The 25,799-nt window shown below is 40.0% G+C and overlaps 1 protein-coding gene and 1 long non-coding RNA gene across 2 annotated transcripts in view; one reads left to right on the top strand and one right to left on the bottom strand.

Annotated features, from left to right (window-relative positions):
* dpt (dermatopontin) overlaps positions 1-19,088 on the bottom strand; it is a 32,687-nt gene extending 13,599 nt beyond the window's left edge. Inside the window, exons 1-2 of the mRNA XM_072585197.1 lie at positions 18,764-19,088; positions 6,215-6,340 (exon numbers count right to left, since the gene is read on the bottom strand). Coding sequence (XP_072441298.1) covers positions 6,215-6,340; positions 18,764-19,077 — 440 coding nt within the window. The 5' untranslated portion in view covers positions 19,078-19,088. The remainder of the gene's footprint in view (positions 1-6,214; positions 6,341-18,763) is intronic.
* LOC140486277 (uncharacterized) overlaps positions 1-25,799 on the top strand; it is a 361,646-nt gene that overhangs the window by 153,657 nt on the left and 182,190 nt on the right. The gene's annotated exons all lie outside the window — the stretch shown is intronic.

The following is a 25,799-nucleotide window of genomic DNA, read 5'->3' as shown; positions in this document are numbered from 1 at the left end:
TAGATGAAAATGGTCATGGGTTTGGAAGGTGCTGTCTTTGGTGAGTTTCTGCAGTGCAGCTTGTAAATAGTCCACACTGCTGATACTGAATGTCAGAGGTGGAGGGAATGGATGCTTATGGATGTGGTGTTAATCAAGAGAGCTGCTTTGTCTTGGATTCTGTCAAGTTTCTTAAGTGTTGTTGAACCTGCACCCATCCAGGCAAGTGGGGAATATTCCATAGTGCTTCTGACTTGTGTCTGTAGATGTGGGACAGGCTTTGGGGAATCAGGAGGTGTGTTACTTGCCAGAGTATTCCCAACCTTTAACCTGCTCTTGTAGCCACTGTGTTATGTTGTGAGGGGTGGGGTTAGCAACATTTAGACCATAAGAGATAGGAACAGAAATTAGGCTATTTGGCCCATCAAATCTGCCCTGCCATTCAATCATGGCTGATAGGTTGAGAATACAATCAAAATGATTCGTAAACTGCCAACTGGCATATTACTACCATAATGTCACTCATTGATATTTTTCTTTTTTATAATGCATATACACATCGAGATTTTGACTATGGCTTTGATACGATTTGCTTGTACTTTACATAAGTGACAGCTTACGGTGCAAATGTTGATAATTGGTCCAGATGTATGGATACCTCCCACTACAAGGGCTGGGATGCATTATTTCACCTCACAATGAATTTTAAATCAATTATTTAAGGTTCCTTTGACTATTTGATTTTATTACAGCACCCCCTTTAAAGGGGCGTCACTAGTAATTTTGTACATTATGTCAATTTTTTTTGGTCATTCAAGTATCAATGGCTGTATCATTTGACTGAAGGCTAGCTTTTTAATCAGCATGTTCAGATAAGTTATACTTTTTATGTCAACCATGTTCAGGCACACACCTGGAGTAGATGGGTCTTGAACTCATGTTCCCTGGCCCAGAATGATTTGTCATTCAGTTGGAGAAGTGGCATGGATCCCTGTGAACTCAAAAGATTGAAAAGAAAGCTCCCCCACTCACCTGTTTCACATAGAGCTGCAAAGTATTGCTTCAGCTAGCAAGTAACATTTCATAGTATGGTCAGGTGGCAGATTGATTCACAACTCCTCCAGGTGCATTGAGGTGACAGATCCTGAGCAGGTGAACACCCATAAATTGACTCTGAAAGGTTCCTGTGTAGTCAGTACTGGAGGGTTCAACTGGGTTGACTCATGGAATTTCCACTGGCACTACAATTCACAGATTTCTGCAAAGACAGCAGCTTGTTTGGCATATCACATGGCAGTTCATCAATTACAAATTTTCTTCATTGTACTAAGCTCGACCAAAGGCTGTCACGTTGGTACAATTTGAAGAATCAAGCATTCCTTTTTGTGGTGACTCCTGTGAGGCCTCCAATAATATATAAGTTCTCATTTTCTTTAGGTTAAGTCCTCAGCTAATTTCCAGAATAAAACTTGACAGAGTGTTAATGATGCCTTGATAAAGTATCCCAGAAAGTGACCTGATATGCATCAAAAGGTCTCTTCAACTTCTATGTAGACAGAGTAACTTCACTGTCAACCAAAGCTCAGTTGGTATCACTTTTGCATACAATAAAATGACTTTAGCTTCTAGGCTTGAAACAATTTAATTAATTTGATACCTCAACTCAATTCTGAAGATTGAACAATCACTTATTTGAAGTACTCCATAAGTAATGCACAGATTCTCAGCCTTAATTCTTGTGCTCAAGTCCTAGGGTGACAGTGAAAGCCACAGTCGTCTTCTCGCATGCAAAAGTGACACCAACTGAGCTTTGGTTGACAGTGAAGTTACTCTGTCTACCTAGAGCTTGACGAGACCTTTTAATGCATATCAGGTCACTTTCTGGGATACTTTATCAAGGCATCATTAATACTCTGTCAAGTTTTATTCTGGAAATTAGCTGAGGACTTTACCTAAAGAAAATGGGAACTTATTATACATTATTGGAGGCCTCATAGGAGTCACCAAGAAAAGGAATGCTTGATTCTTCAAATTGTACCAATGTGATAGCCTTTGGTGGAGCTTAGTACAGTGAAGAAAATTTGTAATTTCTTTAAAATGTCAGTGAAATCTATACATGTTTTTATGATAGTTTGAAACTGATTTTAAGAGCTTACATTAATTGTAAAGTGATAAAATGCTATTCTTTTGGATAATAAGTACTGGTCATGTAACATGGCAACACTTGACCTGAAAGCAGTACCAACCAGAAGGAATTTAAGATCAACTGATATGCAACTGAAGGACACAAAGGAGAGCTGCAGACACAAAGGGTGGTGGGGAAAGATGAATGTAGTCAGTACACAAATATAGACAAATAGAGAAAGCAGGCAGAGATAGAAAGATGTACAAACTGGATCTTTCTAAGCAAGATAAACAAATCTCTCTTGGGAAGATAATTTTTTTTCTGTTTGGAAGTAAAAGAGATGCCAGCAATGCAAGAACTGTCTCGCAAACTCCCAAACCTGGGAAGCTGAGTAAATTGCCTAGAGAACAGTACTCAAAATATGCAGGTGGTGGAGACTGGGTAGGGAGAGTGACCTTCTCTGGCTGGGTGCTTCCATGATTTCAGGTATTTGAGGTGCTTTCAAGGGATGAATTTAGAGTGCAGTACAAATACAAATTTGTTTCATCAATTATTAAATTGAAATTTCCCTTTTTAATTTAAATATCATTTGCCTCTGAATTAATGTTTAATTTGTATTAGTTCTGATTCATATGAAAATCAAAGCTACAAAAAGCATCTTATGGGCACTCAGTAAATATTGGTTTATGATTTCCTTTTGGGAATTCTGATAAAATGGATTGAATCATAGGCATCAGCAACTAGCCTCAAAATTGCTCAACAGGCATCATGTTATTGCATCGACTGAGCAGCTTTCATCATTTCCACAAGTGCTTACTAATCCATTGTAAGATAGTTTTTGCTCCAACAGACTGTTTTTAAAATTGGAATGTTAAAACAAAGATCAGGCTGTCTGACCTTGAATACTGGAGCACAGACTGTACAGCTAACTAATATAGAGTAATGATTGCAACTAATGTGTAAACTTATAATACTGAAGGACATGTCAAAATTCTTTGCTGTTCAGTTTAGATTAACCTTTCTGATGGTAACAATGGATGGTATTTTCTCATTTTTAATTAAAATGATTTGTCAAGTGAGATTCATAGTGCCCAGTCTACCATAGCTTGGAGCAACTTTTCTCATGCAAACTTCTGCTCTTTGATTAAATCTAATTGATTAATTAATTAGTTTTTATTTTAATTTAATATTGTCATTAATTATAGAACTGGACTGTTAGGTACCTTTCTCAGAGAATTGTGCAGCCTGAGAAGTGAAAGTGCTCACCTGTACCAGGACCTTCCAGATTTCACATCTCTGGCACTATATTTAACATCCAGCTGCACAACACATCAACTGCTGCAAGCCAGGAACAACACTGCACTGCTCATGCCTCTACATTCAGGCATGCCCCCAGACAAGAGGAACTTCACAGACAGGGACCTGCACATCTTGATGGACACAGTCGTGAAGAGAAGGGTAGCATTTACGTCAGTGGATTGAAGTGGCCTGTGAGTTGATGAGAGAGTGGGAATGATGATGTGGCGAGGTTGGTGGAGGCATGGTACATTGGTGAGACCAAGCAGATGCTACGACAACAGATGAATGGACACCGTGCAACAGACAGGGCTGTTCCCTCCCAGGTGAGGACCACTTCAGCAGTCAGAGACATTGGGTGACCATCCTCCAAGGCAGACTTCAGGATACGTAACAACGCAAAGTGGCCAAGCAGAGGCTATTAGCCAAGTTCGGTACCCATGAGGATGGCCTCAACTGGGATCTTGTGTTCATGTCACAATACAGGTGACCCCCCGACACTACACACATACACACACACACACAACACACAGTTACATACACATTCACACAGACCCTCTCTCATACACATGATCTCTCTCTCTCATGCACATGCACATACACCCCCCACACTTACACCCCCACACACACCCTCTCACAGGCTTATACTTCATCACACTCACACACACTCTACCAAGCCCACATGCACGCAAACACACACTCTCTCACATGCACACATTCACATGCACGCACTCATACTCTCTCCAAAACAAACACACACAGTCTCTCTCTCTCTCTCTCCCTCACATGCGCGCGCACGCACACACACACACACACACACACATATAAGTCTATAGGGTGAATTGCATTAGCAGAAACATTCCATTTTGTTCAAAAAGCACACAATCTGCAGGCAGTCAATGCAAGCAGTCAATCTATATAACATTTTATAAATTCCTACTTTGGAAATAGAACCTGTCTGATGCAAGATTATCAAACAGACATACTTTAACCTCACACCTTTAATGCATTGTATGAGCTGAGATGTCACCATTTTTTATACAATCTTAGGTTATCTCAAGAATGTGACTTAAAAGAAGTTCTTTGTTTTACATATTAATGAACCACAATCTGCAAACCATTCTAATGAAAGACTTAACAGCAATCCTGTTTGTTTAATATCTTTTGCTCTAAATTCTGTGTCTTATGATCCTGTTTTCACAGCTACCTGGTGAAGGAGCAGCACTCCAAAAGTTGGTGCTTCCAAATAAACCTACAACCTAGCATTGTGTGAGTTTTAAGTTTGTCCACTCCAGTCCATCACTGGCACCTCTACATCAGAACAAACAGTTAATTCCTTCTTAAGCACAGAAACCTGACAAGTGTTGCATTTTAATCTGAGTTTGTCAGTCAGGTTAACTGGGGACTTTGGATATTTTAATAAACCTTCCCACATTCTGGGAAGACGACTCTGGGAATAGTGAGATTTAATTTACAGTGGACTGCCCCAGTGAGTCATGACAATGAAAGTATGAAACATAGGCTTTAAAACATCAAACAATGAGAATACCATTTGGTTGGTGCTTATTAACTGGAAAGAAAACGAGCCAGCTATTTTGATTTTAATTAAAAGAGGAATTTCAATCAAAGCTACACCATTCGTTATTCTGACAAATTATAGCACTTTGATTATTCTTGGTTTCTATTGGGTCACAAAGACAACAATTAGATAGGATTATGTTTTTTGCTTCTGTACCAGTAAATCCCAGTAACAGGAGGCGTGGCTGGTTTTTGCCTTATATATTCTTAAGGTGTTAAATCACTGGTCTGGCTAAGAGAGAATCAAGCCTAAGTATTTCAGAATGCTTATTTCATAAAATGTGTTTATCAGGGGAACTAAATCAGTTCATCAATCATGGAAATTGGGTTGCTAACCAACAATATTCGAGAAATTGTATAGATGCTAATATGAGGAAAGTATTATGCTCTAGTTCATGTCTACATAGGTAATGTAGCCTCATCACATCTAGCCTTCAGATTCAAATAAAACGTTTAATCAATTGGAGGAATGTTGCCACCATCCAAAGAATCTCACAGTAAAAATTGATCCTTGTTGCAAGATAAAATAAAACCTAAATTTAAGGATCCACATTCTGCAGTTAAAGACACCCGAAATACCCCAACCTGCAATTAATTCCATCCATTTTCTGGTGTTGCTGGTGATAGCTGATAAATAAAAAAGGTGATAAATCCCTTATATATGTTGAATCTTGGTTTTAGGCATCCTTATTGCCTAAATAGCATGCCAATTCATAGTCATACTTATTAAAAATACATTTTAACATGGTTCTATCCAGCCAGGAGGAGTTGGAATGTTTTTCTAAGTTGTAGGGTGCTCATCAGTCTCCACTCTCTCCTCCCTCTCTTCCCCCTTTAAAAAATAATTGCGTTTGTGTAACAACTTATCAACTCTCCTAGAATGCTCAAGAGCCTTTCACAATCAATTAGTTTCCAAGTGCAGTCCTTTGCTGTGCAGGAAAATACAAATGATATTTTGAAACACAATGAGATTAATGACCTGTTAGTCTGTTTTTCTTTGTGTTCATTGAGGCAGAAAGGCTGGCCAGAACAACAGGAGAATTCCCTGCTGTTCACCAAAGAGTATTACGAAATCCTTAACATCCTTAACAGTGATGACAACAACAGGATTAATATCTTATGGAGGACATGTAGAAACATGAAATCATATACATAGCTAAAGTCACCAGTGTATTAAAACAAATGCAAAAAATGATTTGTTTGGAAACTTTAATTAAATAAAGACTCCTAACTAACCAGCAGCCATATGGACATCTTCTGCTGTATCTGCAGCAGTAGAACTGCCATTCTCGATCCAGAACAGCCTCAAAGTATCGGCTTTGTATTCCAGCTACGATACCATTGTTTGAGCAAGTGTGATACCTAAAAATAAATGAATAAAGAATGCTTATCATTTTTATAGCATTACTTAGAGTAAGTAGTTAAGTAGGCAGATTATTTCGCCCTCAGTTTAAGAGCACTTTTGTTACCATCATATTCAGTTTATAATTGCATCACATTCACATAAGGTGAATAAAATTTCACAAGTTGTCTGAATCATCTGCATTATAGTATCGAATGAAAATGAATCAACTTGACAACTATCACATAGGATAATTCAGGTTTAAACTGTAATTTTCTTAATCTAATTAATAGATTAAGAGTGCGTACAGGAGAGTTTTCTAGTTTTTCCCAAGTACACAGGATTGCCTTAGTGCAGTGAATGTCAGAAAATCTGTATGAGTAATGTGCACACCTGGATATGCCTGATTGTTTTTACTTATTTGAACTTAAAGAGGAAAACTTGGATTTTTCTTCATGTTTGGTAAAAAGAATTACATTTTTTTAAAAACTTATAGCTCAGAAAAAATTGATAGAAATTTTATACATATGGATTTTCAGGAGCATTTGATAACATGCAATGTAAGTGACTTGTCAAAAAGTAAGGATTTATGATGCTAATAAGATTATAGGAAAGTTGTTAAAGGCATGGCTATTATGCAGAAGCATTCACTAGATTTGTACAAAAATCACATTATAAGAAAATCTACAAAAAATTAAGCAAAAGCACAGGACTAAATGGATTCTCAGTCTGTGAAAGATTTTGAGAGGGTAAATAAAGAGTGAAACTTTGGGTTTTTTGATGATTGATGACTGATTTCACAGGGGTCTATTATCACAGGGGGTGGCTTCCATTTTATACATGATTGACAACTATAATTGGATTTGGACCCTTGTTGTGGAATTTTGATTTCCAATGTTTATCACACTTGAACGAAGCAGTGGATTTTGTAAAGATTTAGTGGAGAGAAAGAATATAAATATGGTAAATGTGTTTTTAAGAATGAGAGTCTTTTTTTGAAATGGTGAAGATTGCAATATACTTATTTTATTTCATAAAAGTTTATTTTTATCTCAGTTATTCACAGATCCCGATGTGCCCCTGGTAGATTGTAGGTGTGTTAGCATGTTGAGGTGGGCAAATTATTGGAGAGGATTCTGAGAGACAGAATTTATGATTATTTGGAAAACCATAGTTTGATTAAGGATAATAGCATGGCTTTGTGATGGGAAAGGCCATGCCTCACAAAGCTTATTGAATTATTTGAGGATGTGACAAAATACATTGATGAAGATGGAGCAGTGGATGTGGTGTACATGGATTTTAGCATAGTAGGCTCATTCAGAAGGTAAGAAGCCATGGGATACAGAGAAACCTGGCTGTCTGGATACAGAATTGGCTGGCCCATAGAAGATAGAGGGTGGTGGTAGATGGAAGGTATTCAGCCTGGAGATTGGTGGTTTTCCACAGGGGTCGGTTCTGGGACCATTGCTCTTTGTGATTTTTATAAATGACTTGGATAAGAAAGTGGAAGGGTGGGTTAGTAAGTTTGCTGGTGACATGAAGGTTTCATGGAGTTGTGGATAGCGGGGAGGGCTATTGTAGGTTGCAACAGGACATTTATTGGATGCAAAACTAGACTGATAAGTGGCAGATGGATTTCAACCTGGAAAAATGCAAACGTCGAATTTGTACGCAGAATACATGCAAGATTCTTGGCAGTCTGGCGGAACAGAGGGATCTTGGGTCCATATCCATAAATCCCTCAAAGTTGTCTCCCAAGTTGATACGGTTGTTAAGAAGGTGTACGGTGTGTTGGCTTTCATTAGCAGAGGGATTGAGGTTAACGGTAGTGAGGTTATGCAGCAGCTCTACAGAGCCCTGATTAGACCACAGTTGGAATATTGTGTTCAGTTCTGGTCAGCTCATTATAGGAAAGATGTGGAAGCTTTAGAGAGGGTGCACAGGAGATTTACCAGAATTTGACTGGAGGGCATGTCTTATGAAGAAAGGTTAAGGGACTGTGGGTTTTCCTCATTGGAGTGAAGAAAGATGAGAGGTGGCTTGATAGATGTGTACAAGATGATGAGAGGCATAGATCGAGTGAATAGCCAGAGACTTTTTCCCAGGGTGGAAATATCTATCATGAGTGGCCATAATTTTAAGGTGATTGGATGAAAGTTTAGGGGAGATGTCAGAGGTAGGCTCTTTACACAGAGAGTGGTGGATGCATGGAATACACTGCCAGTAGTGTTACTAGAGTCAGATACATTAGGGACATTTAAGTGACTTTTGGATAGGCACATGGAAGATAGTACAATGTTGGGTATATAGGTTAGTCTGATCTTAGAATAAGATAAAAAAATCAGCACAACTTTGAGGGCTGAAGGGCTTTTACTGTGCTGTACTGTCCAATGTTCTATGTTTATAGGACAGATGGTAGCTGGTTGGTGGCATTTGTTGGCATGTAGGATTTGAGTAGCTGTGAAATGGGAGTTTGGGGAGGGGGTATAGAGTGGCATGGATTGTATGAGGGGCTATGGGTAACATTAGGGATCATAGGATGGGATTTGGCATATGAGCCAGAATAGAGTAGTTAGAGGGACATGAGGTGACATAAGAGGTGTGAGATGTCATTTGTTAACATGCTTTGCAATGGGAACTGTGTGTCAGAAAGAGGGCTGTGAGGTATGGGGCTGGAGGATTATTTTTTGTTCCACTAGATTTTAAAAAAAAATCATCCACACAGTGTTGCTGTCCAGATTGTGGCCAATAGGCCAGATGACATCAGAAGCTAACAGCCTCTCCCCTGGTCTGGGGTCACCCAGCCCATGCTTCAGAATGAAAATCCAACCTCCCAGGATAGGATTTCTTGGGGGGTGCACTTAGAGCTGGGACAATCTCCATTCCTGCTCTCTTGACCTGGGTGTGAAAATCAAGGCTGCTATGTTTCTTTTGATTATTATCTTCTGCTCTTCTATGACTATATGGCCAGGTTTCTGTTCTTGAATATCTGAAACAAGGAAGTCAGAATGGTAGCATTGTGATGAAAGTTGGGGGGTACACTGGGAATGAGCTAGGAAGAAGTATATTATTACATCATCTTTAGCTTGTAATTGTGAGATGAGGAGGAAGTGGGATATGAGAAGATCATCATAGAATCCCTATAGTGTAGAAACAGACCCTTCGGCCTGACAAGTCCACACCAACTCTCCAAAGAGAATCTCACCCAAACCCATTCCTCTATGATTGTCCCTGACTAACACACCTAACCTATACATCCCTAAACACTATGGGAAATTTACCATGGCCAGTTCACCTAAACATCTTTGGATGGGAGGAAACCGGACTCGGAGGAAACCCACACAGACACGGGGAGAATGTGCAAACTCCAAACAGACAGTCACCCGAGGCTGGAATTGAACCCGGGTCCGTGGCACAGCGAGGCAGCAGTGTTAACCACTGAGCCACCGTGCCGCCCCTCAAGATGAATTATGTATGAGAGAAATTATCAACTTAAATACTTTCAGCCACTACCGTTGGTCTTGTCCTCAGCAATGACCCCTTCAGGCAACAACTGCCTCCTCCATCAGCGTGAGGACATACTGCCATGCCTGTTCATCACCAGGTAGGTCCTGCTGCCACCTTCTCCTGCAAGAGAGTCAGAACTGGATGATATGCCTTTCATGAATGTATAGTTTGCAGGGTGGAAGGTATGAGATATGAGTGTGAGGCTTGGGTGAATCTATTAATGCTATGTATGAGTTGTGATTAGGGATTGTGGTAGGTGAATGATGGGGTTGTAGTGCAGTGAGCAGTTCGAGAGATTAGCGCTACAGTTGGTAGAATTTGAAGATGCATTCAATATGTGTGACTGTTCATAATTCTTGAACTGTTTATCACATTGCATCCAGGGCTTCTGGCATTGACCAAAGGTCAACTGTTTGCACTGCTTTCTTTTAGGTTGTCTGCAGGAATCCTAGTCACCTGTGGACAGATGGCACCTCTCCTTCTCTTCACTTTCAGAGTCAATGCCTCCAGTGCAGCACTAAAAATCTTGGAGCATGCTTTCTGGCAAGTTGCTTCAGTTTTACCCACTGCTTTCTGCCAGAGTACTTTTCCCTTTAATAGAGCAAGCTACCTTTTATTCATGTAAGCCTCTTTTTCTGTTTGAGCTTGGAGTCACCCAACCATGCACTTGGCACTAGAGACGTGCTACAATCGTTTATATTAGCAAGCAGCACAAGGTTTGTGTGCTCTCTACGTCAGAAGAGACAGGCACAAGATAATGATGCATCAAAATCTTTGTACCCGCTTGTGGGATTATTGAATTTTGCAACGTTTATGTGTTGCAATGTTGAAGTGGACTTGTTCAAACTCTGGTGCACTTACCACTGCCAGCAGCCTGATTTACACCACTCTATTTGACAGTTAGCAGTTTTCAGCCCTCTTGCAAAGACAAGAGGAAAGGTATGTTTGGTTTCTTGTTGCAAGTCCATTAATGGTGTGTTTATATTGCAGAATATTTCCACTGGCTGTGGGCTCTGTGTCAATTTTAGAGGTCACAGATTACAGTACTTTATGATGATGCCTTGATATATTGTTTTTCATGCCATTCTATTTTCACATTCCCAGGTATTTGCTTTAAGCAAACCCTGAAAACATTTCAGTCATGTAAAGCTTAGAACACCATGCTTGAATAAGGTCCCTCAATTATTATATGTTGGATATTTAAATAATTGAAATGTCACTGTTCTGCACTCATCTGTTGTTAATTGATTAAAAACAAATGATTTGATCTTATTATCTTTCCTGCTCACATTGGTGCAACAACTGAAAATATTCCAAGGTAAAGGATTGTCACATATTTAGACAGCTCATATATCTTAGCATCTTAGCCATTGCTGGAGAAACTTAGCAGGTCTGGCAGCTCTTGCGGAGAGAAAATAGAGTCAATGTTTCAGGTCCAGTGGCCCTTCTTCAGTTACCCTACTTAGGATGTAGCTTGTTTAACTCTGTTCTTATTGGCAATGAATTTGAAAAATATATCTGATTCTGTGATTGTCTAGCTCTTCGATCTTTAAAAAATTCTCTCAGTTTCTCGCATGCATCCAGCTAAAGATACTCATGTTTGCACATCTCAAACCGTATCTCCAACCTTTTTGTTTTCCTCTGTGCTTTAATTATAATACTTTCTTCTCTTTCTTTCTTGTCTCTCAGTCTTTTCTTCTACTTCTGTTTCTCCCTTACCTCCACATTATGAATGTTATAATTTGAGTTAGGGCTATTTGGTGTTGTGAAAGGGGTGAAAATCTGATGAGAGGAATGTAAACAATGAGTTACACAGATTGCAACATGCTAAGAAGCCATCCCTAATTGCTGAGGGAGCAGTTGAGTCAACCACCTTTCTGTTGGTCAGGAGTCACATATAAGCCAGTCCAGATGAGGATGGCAGTTCCTTCCCTAAAAGGCGTTGTGATCCAATGGGATTTTTGGACAATTGCCAATGACTTCATGGTCATCGGCAGACTCTTAATTCTAGATTCTTACTGAATTCAAATTCCACCAAACACCATGGCAGGATTTGAACCCAGATCCCCCTGATATTAACTGGGTTTCTAGATTAATCATTTAGCCATGATACATTGGGCCATCAACTCCCCAGTTTTAAAAGGTCACAGGCTTTGGTTATGACTCTGGAGGGGCAGGCACCCCAGAGAATAACCAATAGCCACAACTGTGAGCGAGTAATAGGTTCAGAGGGCTGTCCATGAGCTCAGGCACTCACTCTCACATTGAGGCCACCTCTGTGGCCTGCTTATGAACATGGTCAATGTGGATTGCCTGTAATGTTGATTGAAAATTCTAGTCAGGCACAAAGGTTCTTGAATGGATATTGTGTATAACAATAATGAGCAGATCTGACCCTGACTGCTCTCATTCAAAATAGCTCAGGGTCAGAATTCTGGTAGTACATCAGTTCAGAGGTTGAGTGCTGTCAAATTACACACCACTCCCCTCCTATATTGACCCTGAAATGGTTTAAAATTTAAGCCCTAGTGTGGAAAGTGGTATTGAAAGAGAGCAAGCAAAGAAAACCAAGGAAAGGTGGTGAGATGGAAGCTGAGACTACAAATGTGGATACAAGGGTTCGTATGGGAGAACAAATTTAGAAAAGAAAATCCATTTCTCTTTGCTTCTCTCTTTAGTTTGATTTTACTCTCAATATTAATGTCATTTTATTATTGTAATAGTACCTCCAGACAACTAAAATAAATATTTAAACCAAGTGGCAAGGAATGATTAGGAATACTCAGCATGGTTTTGTGTGAGAGAAATTGTGTCTCTCAAGCCTGATTGATAAGGGTAGAATGGTAGACTTTGTTTACTTGGACTTTAGTAAAGCCTTTTCCAAGGTTCTGCATGGTAGACTAATTAACAAAGTTAGATCACATGAGATTCAGAGTGAGCTTGCCAGTTGGTAGAGGGTTGTTTTTCAGACTGGAGGCCTGTTAGCAGCAGTGTTCTGCAGGAATCGGTGCTGGGTCCACTTCCATTTGTCATTTATATAAATGTATTAGGTAAGAATATAGAAGGCATTGTTAGTAAGTTTGTGGAAGACAGCAAAATTGGTGAATGGTTAAAAAAAGGTTACCTAAGATTGCAGAGAGTTTTTGATCATCTGGGCCAATGGACTGAGGAGTGGCTGATGGAGTTTAATTTGGATAAATGCGAGGTATTGCACTTTGGTAAAACAAACAAGGGCAGGAATATACAATTAAAAGTAGGGCCTTAGTGTTGTAGAAGAGAGAGAGCTAGGGGTTCAGGTACATAATTCTTTGAAGTTTGCATCACATACAGAGAGGGCCGTGTAGAAGATGTTTCGTATGCTTGCCTTTATTGCTCAAACCTCTGAGTATAGGAGCCAAGATTAGAGTGGTGCTGGAAAAGTACAACAGGTCAGGCAGCATCTGAGGAGCAGGAAAATCGACATTTCGAGCAGGAGCCCTTCATCAGGATTCACCATTCCTGATGAAGGGGTCCTGCCCGAAACGTCAATTTTCCTGATTCTCGGATGCTGCCTGACCTGCTGTGCTTTTCCAGCACCACTCTAATCTTAACGCTAATCTCCAGCATCTGCAGTCCTCACTTTCACCTTTGAGTATAGGAGTTAGGACATCATGTTGTGGTTGTACAAGACTTTGGTGAGGCTTCTTCTGGAATCCAGTTCTGGTTATAAGAAGTGTATTATTAAGCTGGAGAGGGTTTAGAAAAGATTGAGGGGTGACCTTATAGAGGTTTACAAAATCACAAAGGGTATAAATGAGGTAAATGGCAGGTGTCTTTTCCCTATAGTGGGAGATTTCAAGACAAGGGGACATATTTTTAAGGTGAGAGGAGAAAGATTTTAAAAAGACATGAGGCAACCTTTTTTGCACAGAGAGGGATTTGTATTGGAATAAACTTCCAGAGGAAGTGGTGGATACGGGTACAGTTACAATGTTTAAACAGCATTTGGGTAAGTACATGAATAGAATTGTTTGGGAGAGACATGGGCCAAGTGCAGGTAGGTGAGTGTAGTTTAGTTTGGGATTATTGTTAGCATGGACTGGTTGGAACGAAGAGTCTGTTTCCATGCTGTATGACTCTCTGACTCTATTTTCAAATAAATATCATTCAAAAACTGTTTAATTTATTTTGCTCACTAATCTGTTTACTTTTAATTTTAATATCCCAACTTAATTTTATGCGATCTTTATCCAATTAACTGTTTTCTGCGGAGTATTTTCTTTTGTGTGTGCCTCATGGTCTCCACAAGCCATTCTGGAGGTGAAAATATTATCTAAATAGCTTTGACTTCAATTGGCAAAAATCCATCTCAAAAGGGCTGTTTTATTAAACAAATAAAATTATCTAAACATTAGTGTGATTTTCAACATAACCACAGTGACTGACGCCATTGTCAATCCAGGAAAGACAGAAACTTAGTCAATCTAATCTGTGACTAGCAATTTGGTGGTAAGTAGAACAGAACATAATGTGAAACAGATTTATCTTTTTCTTTTAGCCTTGCTGCTGGTTTCTCATTTTCCACTAGTTTGCATTCCTAGGCTTTTGCATTCCAATTTGTAATATTTTTACGAGAAATACATGAGAAACAATCACGAAATGTGGGGGTTTTAAATAAGTGATTTGTTAACTGATTACAAAGGTACTGAAAATTCTGAGAGAAGTTTTGTACAGATTTCAATTACAGGGATGTTTACAATTTATGGTTTTGTGGGAAGTGGCATTTGTCCAAGTAAAAATAACATAAGCATGGGTGTTTCATGTAGTCATTGTTGGCAATTACATTATATGCTAATACCAACTGGCATTCATCAACTGTTGAAGTCTGTTGTTCTTAAGGTGGTTTCTTAGTATCCAGTTCTGTGCTGTGAACACTTTCTATATCAGCAAAAAAACTGGTAACATTGTATTTTCCTGCCATGGAATAAATAACCAAAATGGGAAGCACGTCTTTTGCCAAGCAAGTAAAATTATTGGACATGAGACAAAATACTATACAGTGTGGATTTTAAGACTGATTTTGTCTACAATACCAAGCTGGCAAAGCTATTGATTTATAGGTAGACAACAATGAATATTCTGAATTGACTCTCTGGAACAATGGAACCAATGGAGCCAGAAGAGGAGACTCTGGTGAGAATGTGCCATTTATTGTATATGAAAACATAGGCTTGAATGAAGTTTCAATAAATGGAAAGCCCATGGGATTTGTGAGTGGAAGTGAGTTATCACAGTGCCAATGAAGATGTGAAATGGAGTTTCAGCCACAGAATGGGAGGAGTAATGACAGAGCTGGGCAATATTTCAGCACTGGAATGAAGTAGATTTTGTAAGAAACTGAGTTAGATTAGGAAACTGATTTCATATCAAGCAGGAGATTACATTACATTTCTTAGGTCATGATTCGGAGGTGCCGGTGTTGGACTGCGTGTACAAAATTAAAAATCACACAAAACCAGGTTATAGTCCAGTAGGTTAATTTGGAAGCACTAGCTTTGAGAGTGCTGCTCCTTCATCAGGTGATTGTCAACCACCTGATGAAGGAGCAGGCTCCAAAAGCTTGTATTTCCAGATAAACCTGATGAGCCATAACCTGGTGTTGTGTGATTTTTAACTTTCTTAGGTCAGTTTGAGATGGCCGACGTAGAGGTGGATGGAATTGAAGCTAAAAACATGAAAATAAATGGGCCTCAACTAGAATAGCTTTTTACTTATTCACAAATTGAGACAGTGACAACAATGATTGAATCAATGAATGAGGCAGAGATATAGATCTGGACACAGTTGAAGGCTGACCAAGCTTCCAGATGTCATTTGAGTGATAGAATGTAGTTGATAAATATTGGCCTGGAATTTGATTTGAGTTTCTGAGATGGATTCCTCAAAAACAATACGAATTTCTTCAACTTGTTTTTCCAAATGATATGCAAAAGATTGAATACTACTAGAACAATTAATGAGGTCAAAAGCAGAATCACAACACCTAAACTGTTTACATCTGTACAAATTTTAGACATCAAAAATCACCCATTCTTTTAAGATGTACAGTATACCATATTGCATTTCTGGGGAGAGGTTGCAAACATTGGTGTATCAATGCATGGCATAAGGATGCTACTATTATCTCTGTGACCTTCCAGACATTAGGGTGAATGTTATGGTCTCTTGGCAGTACATTTGAAAGGCCCGGTCTAGGGGTACATGTACAATAGAGAGGGATGTCAGCCAGTCCACAGCATTCCCCTACATTCAAACCTGTGTAACAAACAAAGGTGGAGGGTAAAGGCCTGTTCAGTGAAAGGAAAACTTCTTTGTCATTAGGACAACACCCCCAAGTTAGTTAACCCCATTTATCTTACCCACACTCCCCCCAACCCCACCAAACTCTCTAACCCACTCTCCCAGCTCCCTGTCTTTTCTGAGGTCTCCTGGTCGTACTACATCAGGATTCCTAGGAACTATCCATTGTCCCAACAATGAATTCTGCTGTCTTCTATTGTTACTAATACTGTAGACCCACGAGCCAATCAGATTGGTTGGCAGTATCGTAGGGTGGGACTTCCTGTCCCTGAGGGACAGAAGTCCCATCTTTACCCTATTAAAGTCACCCTGGTGTGTTATCACTCTATGCCAATCAGATTTCTGGTCAGTGAACTATTGATGGGTAATTAGCTGGTTGTGGGAGGAGGGGGGAATCCATTTCCCCCTTTGAATCTATCCTAGTGAGTTTATTTGTTCAGGCTGTGAAGATTGCCATATACACTTCACAACAGGGACCTGGAGTGCTCTCATCTATCTCCTAAACTTGTGGTTTAGACACAAGTCACCTACACTCGTGTGTAATGGGGTTGGAGGAACCTTGGGGGTAGAGTGGGAATTGATGGAATGAAAGAGAACAGTAAGAAAATATGAAGATAGAGAAGAAAACTGAACATTGTAACATGAATAATCTGGATTTTGCTTTTATTAAAGGTTATTACTATCCTACTTAGATTGAGAACTAATGAAACTTCAACTCACTTTTCCAGACCATTTCATCCAAGCACTGATTGTGCCACAGTTTTGTGCATGCTTCACAAATTAACATCATAAAATGGAGGCAAATGATCAAAAACAAGCAGTGCTTTGAAATAAATATTCAAATATATAAAGTTAATTTGGCTTCTGAATTTGTTCATTAATTGATTAAATCGGTCTCATTAAGGTGGTAGTCATAATCAGGGTTAGATCTGGATCATCATGCAGAATGTAGGATTTTCAAAGATAGGAATTCTGCTGGTCTGCATCAGGTAGGATCACAGTGGTGTTGGGGTAAAGTTGGTGGAAGCCAAATTCCCAGCTCTCTCAGAATGTTCCCAAGGAATTTTATCAACAGTGGGACCAACTTTGGACCGCCACAATCACTTTATTGAGGCCATTCGACCGTCTGTCAGCATTTTACTTCCAGAATTTCATCATCTTTTCATAAGCTGTAGGCATTACAGGCAAGGTCCGCAATTGTTGCTCATCAACCTCGTTGCTGTGGTTTTTGAGACTGATGTCGGCTAGACTGGGCAAGGACAACAGATTTCCTTCCCTAAAGGACATTAGAATGAAAGTGGCCCTCCATTGGCCTTATAGAACCTACTGCTGCACAAACCAGGTACTTAAAGGAAATCTTTAATGCAATACAATGAATTAACAGTAAGATGAGACAATCATACCTCATCAAAACCTCCAAGTGAAAAAAGGACTGTAATAGCACAAGATTGCAAAATACATATAAAATTTATACAATGCAGCAGAGTACCAATCTCCATCTTCCTTCTGTAGACTTTACGTTTTTAGATAAAATAGTTATGTATTTGTGACTTTAAATGTAGAAATGTAGCACAAAAATGTGAATAATAAAACATGGACTGACTTTTCAGGTTCATCTCTTTCTCACTGAGTTTCTTAGTGGCTTTCTGAATTGCTTTCTGCAACTGTAATTCTGTCTGTTACTTAATATTTCTTTAGAATCTTCCTCATTCTTTCTATTATTTTCCTCACGTTTGTGAGTATAAAATCTTTTCTTTCTTCTTGCCCGCTTTGGCTTTCATCGTTATTCAGCCAAATAAATGTATACAAAGAATGATGGTCCAATATTCAAAAAGGCATTCCCAAGATACAGAATCACAATATCCATCTTTGCCCCTTCAGTGTACAAGCCAGTCATCAAACAGTATTCAAGGCTGAATGCATCTAAGAAAATCAATTTGGCTCCACTCATGATTATCAACCAGGCTAGCTTTTGAAGAGTCCATGGCAGAGTAAGTTGTGGTCAGGGTAGGAACAGTACAAGGTGAAAATGAATGAGAAAGAAAAGGAAAAACACATAAGGACTGATCATATATACCACATTTTAGCCTAGTTAATATTTAAACCATTGAAAGTGTCCATAAATGTGAAATCACTCATTAAAAAAGGAAAATTCCTTAAATGTTGAGGTTGGAAAGGACGAATATACTTCAAAATTTCTAGTATTGCAGACACTGATATGTTATGTAAGTTGTACTTAATCTACTTGCATAGCAATAAAGGATATTATATTCTAACATTGGATCGCAGGGTAGGAAGAAATCTGTTAGTACATGCAAGCGTAGGACACACAACTCTAGCAATAAGATTGGATTTACATTGTATTTTGAAAGAATATTTAGTCACAGGAAATTCAAAGCTGACGTGTTATCTGTTTCTCATTTGAAGTTTATCAGTTATATTCAGTAGAATAACTGGCCTGCATTCCTATTCATACACAACAGTCTGAGAACTATTTGATCATTTTAAAGCATAGCTTAATAAACACAACAGCAAAAATTAACAGAGGTTTTGTAGAAGAAAGCAATATATTAACAATACACCTTGTGACCTACCATTCAAGTCCAGCTCGTTGAATGTCATCCCACCAGCATTCTGTCACCTCTCCCATTTCCTGAGGCGTTGGCATGCATTCGAAACTCCAGACTCTGTCAGAACCTTCTGATTTGTCATAGTAACTTTGTATTGAGACCAAAGCTTCCCCTGGATAACACTGGAAGTTAAAACCTTGCCTATAACGATTGACCCATTGCACATCAGACGGCGGATAATTCTGACCATGAACAACAATGATCAGGACTATAAGCAAGTGAGCATATTTGGGACGCATTTCTGCAGTCAGGATGCACTGGCTCAGACTTTGCTGCATCCACCATTTTATATGGGATGTAACATTTGGCTAACAGATGTTTCCAAGCTTGAATCCAGAAACATTTATGATCTGACATTAAAATATGCAGCATGTTTTAAATCTAATATCCAGACTGTGGAACTGTTGATATTATTTTTAAGGTGGACTAAGCATTTTCATATTCTGTAATGAAGACAAAAATATTCTTATACATATTCCTAAAGAGAACTTTAAAACAACTTAATCACCAGAAACATTTAACCTCTTCATGTAAGTACTATGAGCGGTATGGAAAATATTACCATTTCACAGGAATTACCCTGTTATCCTACAGTCATGAATAACCATTTGACAGTTTAGAAAAGGATCACAGATCCAATCTAAAAGACTTACAATTATTTACTGAATGTCCCTGCATCTACCAACCTCTGGGATAGTGAATTGCATGGATTCATGACTGTTTCACAGACTTAATTTCTCCTCATTGCTGATTAAGTTTGCTAACCCTTATACTAAAACTATGACCTCTCATTCAAAATTGCCCCACAAAATGAAACATCATCCCTACATCTACTTTAGCATGTTTAGCATTTTTCATTATTAATATAAATAATTTGGATATGAATATAGGAAGTATGGCAAGTTATGTTTGCAGATGTCACAAAAATAGGTAGTGTAGTGAATGGTGAAGAAGATTATCTCAGAGTACAATGGAACCTTGACCCCTCAAGGGTCATAATCTCCGGATTACTGCCCGAGCCACGTGCCAATTGGCATTGGGACAAGAAAATTAGGCAAGTAAACACGTGGCTAAGGGATTGGTGTGGGAAAAAGGGATTCCACTTCATGGGGCATTGGCATCAGTTTTGGAACAGGGGGGATCTGTACCGTTGAGACGGTCTCCACCTGAACCGATCAGGTACCAATGTTCTAGCGAAGAGGATAAATAGGGTGGTCAGTAGGACTTTAAACTTCTGAGTTGGGGGGGGAAGGGAAAGTGAAAGTGACAGGGAGTATGGCGTTAAATGGAAAGATAAGCAGCAGGATAGCACGTGTCCAGGCGGATTTAAAATTGAGACAGAATGGGAATGCAGAAAAAAGCAAGGATAACTTAGGACATCATATGACTTCCAATATCTCTAATAATAAGAAAGTTAGCATTAAGGCACTTTATCTGAATGCTCGTAGCATTCATAACAAAGCAGATGAACTAATGGCACAGATCATAGTGAATGATTATGATGTGGTAGGCATCACAGAGACTTGGTTACAGGGGCGTCAGGACTGGCAGTTAAACCTCCAAGGATTTTTAACTTATCGAAAAGACAGGGAGGTCGGCAGAGGGGGTGGGGTTGCCTTGTTAGTTAAGAACAAAATTAAATCTATGGCACTGAATGACATAGCGTCAGATGATGTAGAGTCTGTGTGGGTGGAATTGAGGAACCACAAAGGCAATAAAACCATAACTGAAGTTGTGTACAGACCTCCTAACAGTGGTCAGGACCAGGGATGCAACATGTACCGGGAAATAGAGAAGGCATGTCAGAAAGGCAAGGTCACAGTGATCATGGGAGACTTCAATATGCAGATGGACTGGGTAAATAATGTTGCCAGTGGATCCAAAGAAAGGGAATTCATGGAATGCTTACAGGATAGCTTTTTGGAACAGCTTGTCATGGAGCCCACAAGGGAGCAGGCTATTCTGGACCTAGTGCTTTGCAATGAACCAGACTTTATAAAAGATCTTAAAGTAAGGGAACCCTTAGGAAGCAGCGATCATAATATGGTAGAGTTCAGTCTGGAGTTTGAAAGAGAGAAGGCAAAATCGGATGTAATGGTGTTACAGTTAAATAAAGGTAATTATGAGGGCATGAGAGAGGAACTGACAAAAATAGACTGGAAGCAGAGGCTCACGGGGAAGACAGTAGAGCAAAAATGGCAGGAGTTTGTGGGTATAATTGAGGACACTGTACAGAGGTTCATTCCCAAGAAAAGAAAGATTATCCAGGGAGGGATTGGACAGCCATGGCTGACAAAGGAAGTCAGGAAATGTATTAAAGAAAAAGAGAGATCCTATAAAGTGGTCAAGAGCAGTGGGAAATCAGAAGATTGCGAAGGCTACAAAAACAAACAGAGGATAACAAAGAGAGTAATAAGAAAGGAGAGGATCAAATATGAAGGTAGACTAGCCAGTAATATTAGAAATGACAGTAAAAGTTTATTTCAATACATAATAAACAAACAACAGGCAAAAGTAGACATTGGGCCACTTCAAACTGATGCTGGAAGCCTAGTGATGGGAGATAAGGAAATAGCAGGAGAACTTAACAAATACTTTGCGTCGGTTTTCACAGTGGAAGACATGAGTAATATCCCAACAATTAAAGGGAGTCAGGGGGCTCAGTTAAGTATTACAAAAGAGATAGTGCTAGAAAAGCTAAAAAGTCTTAAAATTGATAAATCTCCTGGCCCCGATGGGATACATCCTAGAGTTCTGAGAGAGGTGGCTGAGGAAATAGCGGAGGCATTGGTTGAGATCTTTCAAGAGTCACTGGAGTCAGGGAAAGTCCCAGATGATTGGAAGATCGCTGTTGTAACCCCATTGTTCAAGAAAGGATAAAGACAAAAGATGGAAAATTATAGGCCAATAAGCCTAACCTCGGTTGTTGGTAAAATTCTAGAATCCATCATTAAGGATGAGGTTCCTAAATTCTTAGAAGAGCAGAGTCTGATTAGAACAAGTCAACATGGATTTAGTAAGGGGAGGTCATGCCTGACAAACTTGTTGGTATTCTTTGAAGAGGTGACAAGTAGGTTAGACCAGGGAAACCCAGTGGATGTGGTCTATCTAGACTTCCAAAAGGCCTTTGATAAGGTGCCACACGGGAGGCTGCTGAGCAAGGTGAGGGCCCATGGTGTTCGAGGTGAGCGACTGGGATGGATTGAGGATTGGCTGTCTGACAGAAGGCAGAGAGTTGGGATAAAAGGTTCTTTTTCAGAATGGCAGCCGGTAACGAGCGGTGTCCCGCAGGGTTCAGTGTTGGGGCCACAGCTGTTCGAATTATATATTAATGATCTGGGTGAAGGGACTAGGGGCATTCTAGCGAAGTTTGCAGATGATACGAAGTTAGGTGGACAGGCAGGTAGTACTGAGGAAGTGGGGAGGCTGCAGAAGGATCTAGACAGTTTGGTAGAGTGGTCCAGGAAATGGCTGATGGAATTCAACGTGAACAAATGCGAGGTCTTGCACTTTGGCAAAAAGAATAAAAGCACAGACTACTTTCTAAACGGTGAGAAAATTTGTAAAGCCAAAGTACAAAGGGATCTGGGAGTGCTAGTCGAGGATTCTGTAAAGGTCAATATGCAGTTTGAGTCCGTGATTAAGAAAGCGAATGCAATGTTGTCACTTATCTCAAGAGGGTTGGAATATAAAAGCAACATTGTGCTACTGAGACTTTATAAAGCTCTGGTTAGGCCCCATTTGGAGTACTGTGTCCAGTTTTGGTCCCCACACCTCAGGAAGGACATATTGGCATTGGAACGTGTCCAGCGGAGATTCACACAGATGATCCCTGGAATGGTAGGTCTAACATATGAGGAACGGCTGAGGATCCTGGGATTGTATTCATTGGAGTTTAGAAGATTAAGGGGAGACTTAATAGAGACGTACAAGATAATACATGGCTTGGAAAGCGTGGACGCTAGGAAATTGTTTCCGTTAGGTGAGGAGACTAGGACCCGTGGACACAGCCTTAGAATTAGAGGGGGGGTAAATTCAGTACAGAAATGCGGAGACATTTTTTCAGCCAGAGAGTGGTGGGCCTGTGGAATTCATTGCCGCAGAGTGCAGTGGAGGCCAGGACGCTAAATATCTTCAAGGCAGAAATTGATAGATTCTTGTTGTCTCGAGGAATTAAGGGCTACGGGGAGAATGCGGGTAAGTGGAGTTGAAATGCCCATCAGCCATGATTGAATGGCGGACTGGACCCGATGGGCCCAATGGCCTTACTTCCACTCCTATGTCTTGTGGTCTTATGGTCTTAGATGGGCCAATGGGCCAAGGAGTGGCAGATGGAGTTTAATCTAGATAAATGTGAAGTGTTGCATTTTGGTAAGGCAAATCAAGGCAGGACTTATATATCTAATGGTGGCGCCTTGGGAGTTTTGCTGAACAAAAAGACCTAGGGGTGCAGGTTCGTAGTTCCTTGGAAGTGCAGTCATACATAGACAGGAAGGCAAAGAAGGTGCTTGGCACACTTGCCTTCATTGGTCAGTGCATTGAGTATAGGAGTTGGTACGTCATATTGCAGTTGTACAGGACATTCACTAGGTCACTTTTAGAATACTGCGTACAATTCTAGTCACCCTGCGATAGGAAGAATGTTGTTAAATTTGAGAGGATACAGAAAAGATTTACAAAGACATTGCCAGGACAGAGGGGTTTGAGGTATAGGGAGAGGCTGAATAGGCTGAGACTATTTTTCCTGGATTGCTGGAGGCTGAGGGGTAACCTTACAGAGATTTATTTCTTAGGGCAAGGAAGTCCAAAACTAGACAGTATAGGTTTAAAGTGAGAGGAGAAAGTTTTAAAAAGGACCTGATGGCTAACTTTTTCATGTAGTGGGTGGTGCATGTATGTCGAACTGCCAGAGGAATTGGTGGAGGCAAGTACAGTGACAACATTTAAAAGGCATCTGGATGGGTAAATGAATAAGAAGGGTTCAGAGGGATATGGACCAAATGCTGACAAATGGTACTAGGTCAGATTGGGATATCCAGACAATGTGGATGAGTTGGATTGAAGGGTCTGTTTTCATGCTGTATGACTCTATCTTATATACTACAATTAAATCTTCTCTCATTCTTCTAAACTCCAGAGAGTATATGCCTAAACTGCTCAATCTGTCCTAATTAGACAAATCTCACATGTCTGGAGAAAGTGAGGACTGCAGCTAATGGCGAGTCAGAGTCAAAAGTTGTTGTGCTGGAAAAGCACCGCAGGTCAGACAGCATCTGAAGAGCAGAAGAGTCGACGTTTCAGACACAAGCCCTTCACCAGGAATAAAAAAATCTAGTGAATCACACCTGAACTGTCTCCAATGCAATTATATCCCTCCTCAATTATATCCCCAAAACTGTATGCAATACTCCAAATGTGGCCTCACTTATGACTTATACAGCTGCAACAATAAGTCCCCACTTTTATACTCCTTTCCTTTTGCAATGCCAAAATTCCATTGCCTTCATTATTATTTATTGTACCAAAGTACCAAGGACACCAGATCACTCTGCACCAAAGAAATCTGAAATTTCTTTCCACATTGATAATACATTGCCTTGTATTCTTCTGACTAAACTGGATAACTTCACACTTAACCACCTTAAACCTCATTTACCAAATAATGGTCCATTCACGTAACCTACCATATCCACTAATACATTCCTTATTTCTATATTGGAACCGATTGTCCCACCTATTTTAGCACCATCTACAAATTTAGCTACAGTACCCTCTTTGCTTGCATCCAAGTCAGAAATGTCATAGAGTCATAGAGATTTACAGCACAGAAACAGACCCTTCGGTCCAACCCGTCCATGCTGACCAGATATCCCAACCCAATCTAGTCCCATCTGCCAGCACCTGGCCCATGTCCCTCCAAACCCTTCCTATTCATACATTCATCTAAATGCCTCTACAAGGTCAACCCAATGCCTCTGACTCTCCAGGGAAAACAGCCCCAGCCTGTTCAGCCTCTCCCTATAACTCAAATCCTCCAATGCCGGCAACATCCTTGTAACTCTTTTCTGAACCCTTTCAAGTTTCACAACATCTTTCCGATAGGAAGGCGACCAGAATTGCACGCAATATTCCAACAGTGGCCTAACCAATGTCCTGTACAGCCGCAACATGACCTGCCAACTCCTGTACTCAATACTCTGACCGATAAAGAAAAGCATACCAAATGCCTTCCTCACTATCCTATCGACTAGCGACTCCACTTTCAAGGAGCTATGAACCTGCACTCTAAAGTTTCTTTGTTCAGTAACACTCCCTAGGACCTTACCATTAAGTGTATACGTGCTGCTAAGATTTTCTTTCCCAAAATGCAGCATCTTGCAATTATCTGAATTAAACTCCTTCTGCCACTTCTCAGCCCATTGGCCCATCTGGTCCAGATCCTGTTGTAATCTGAGGTAACCTTCTTTGCTGTCCACTACACATCCAACTTTAGTTCATCTGCAAACTTACTAACTATATCACTCATGCTCTCATCCAAATCATTCGGATAAATGACGAAAAGTAGTAGGCCCAGTACCGATCTTTACCTCCAGTCTGAAAAACAAACCTCCACCACCACCCTCTGTCTTCTACCTTTGAGCCAGTTCTGTATCCAGATGGCTAGTTCTCCCTGTATTCCATGAGATCTACCCTTGCTCTCCAGTCTCCTATGGATAACCTTGTCAAACACCTCACTGAAGTCCATATCGATCACATCTACTGCTCTGCCCTCATCAATCCTCTTTGTTACTTCTTCAAAAAACTCAATCAAGTTTGTGAGACATGATTTTTCAAGCACAAAGCCATGTTGACTATCCCTAATCAGTCCTTGCCTTTCCAAATACATGTACATTCTGTCCCTCAGGATTCCCTCCAACAACCTGCCCACCACCGACGTCGAGCTCACTGGTCTATAGTTCACTGGCTTGTCCTTACCACCCTTCTTAAACAGTGGCACCAC

This window comes from Chiloscyllium punctatum, chromosome 15 (assembly GCF_047496795.1).
Source record: "Chiloscyllium punctatum isolate Juve2018m chromosome 15, sChiPun1.3, whole genome shotgun sequence".
Lineage (NCBI taxonomy): Eukaryota > Metazoa > Chordata > Chondrichthyes > Orectolobiformes > Hemiscylliidae > Chiloscyllium > Chiloscyllium punctatum.
The sequence above is the reverse complement of the archived record's forward strand: the minus strand, read 5'-3'. Positions and strand labels throughout refer to the sequence as shown.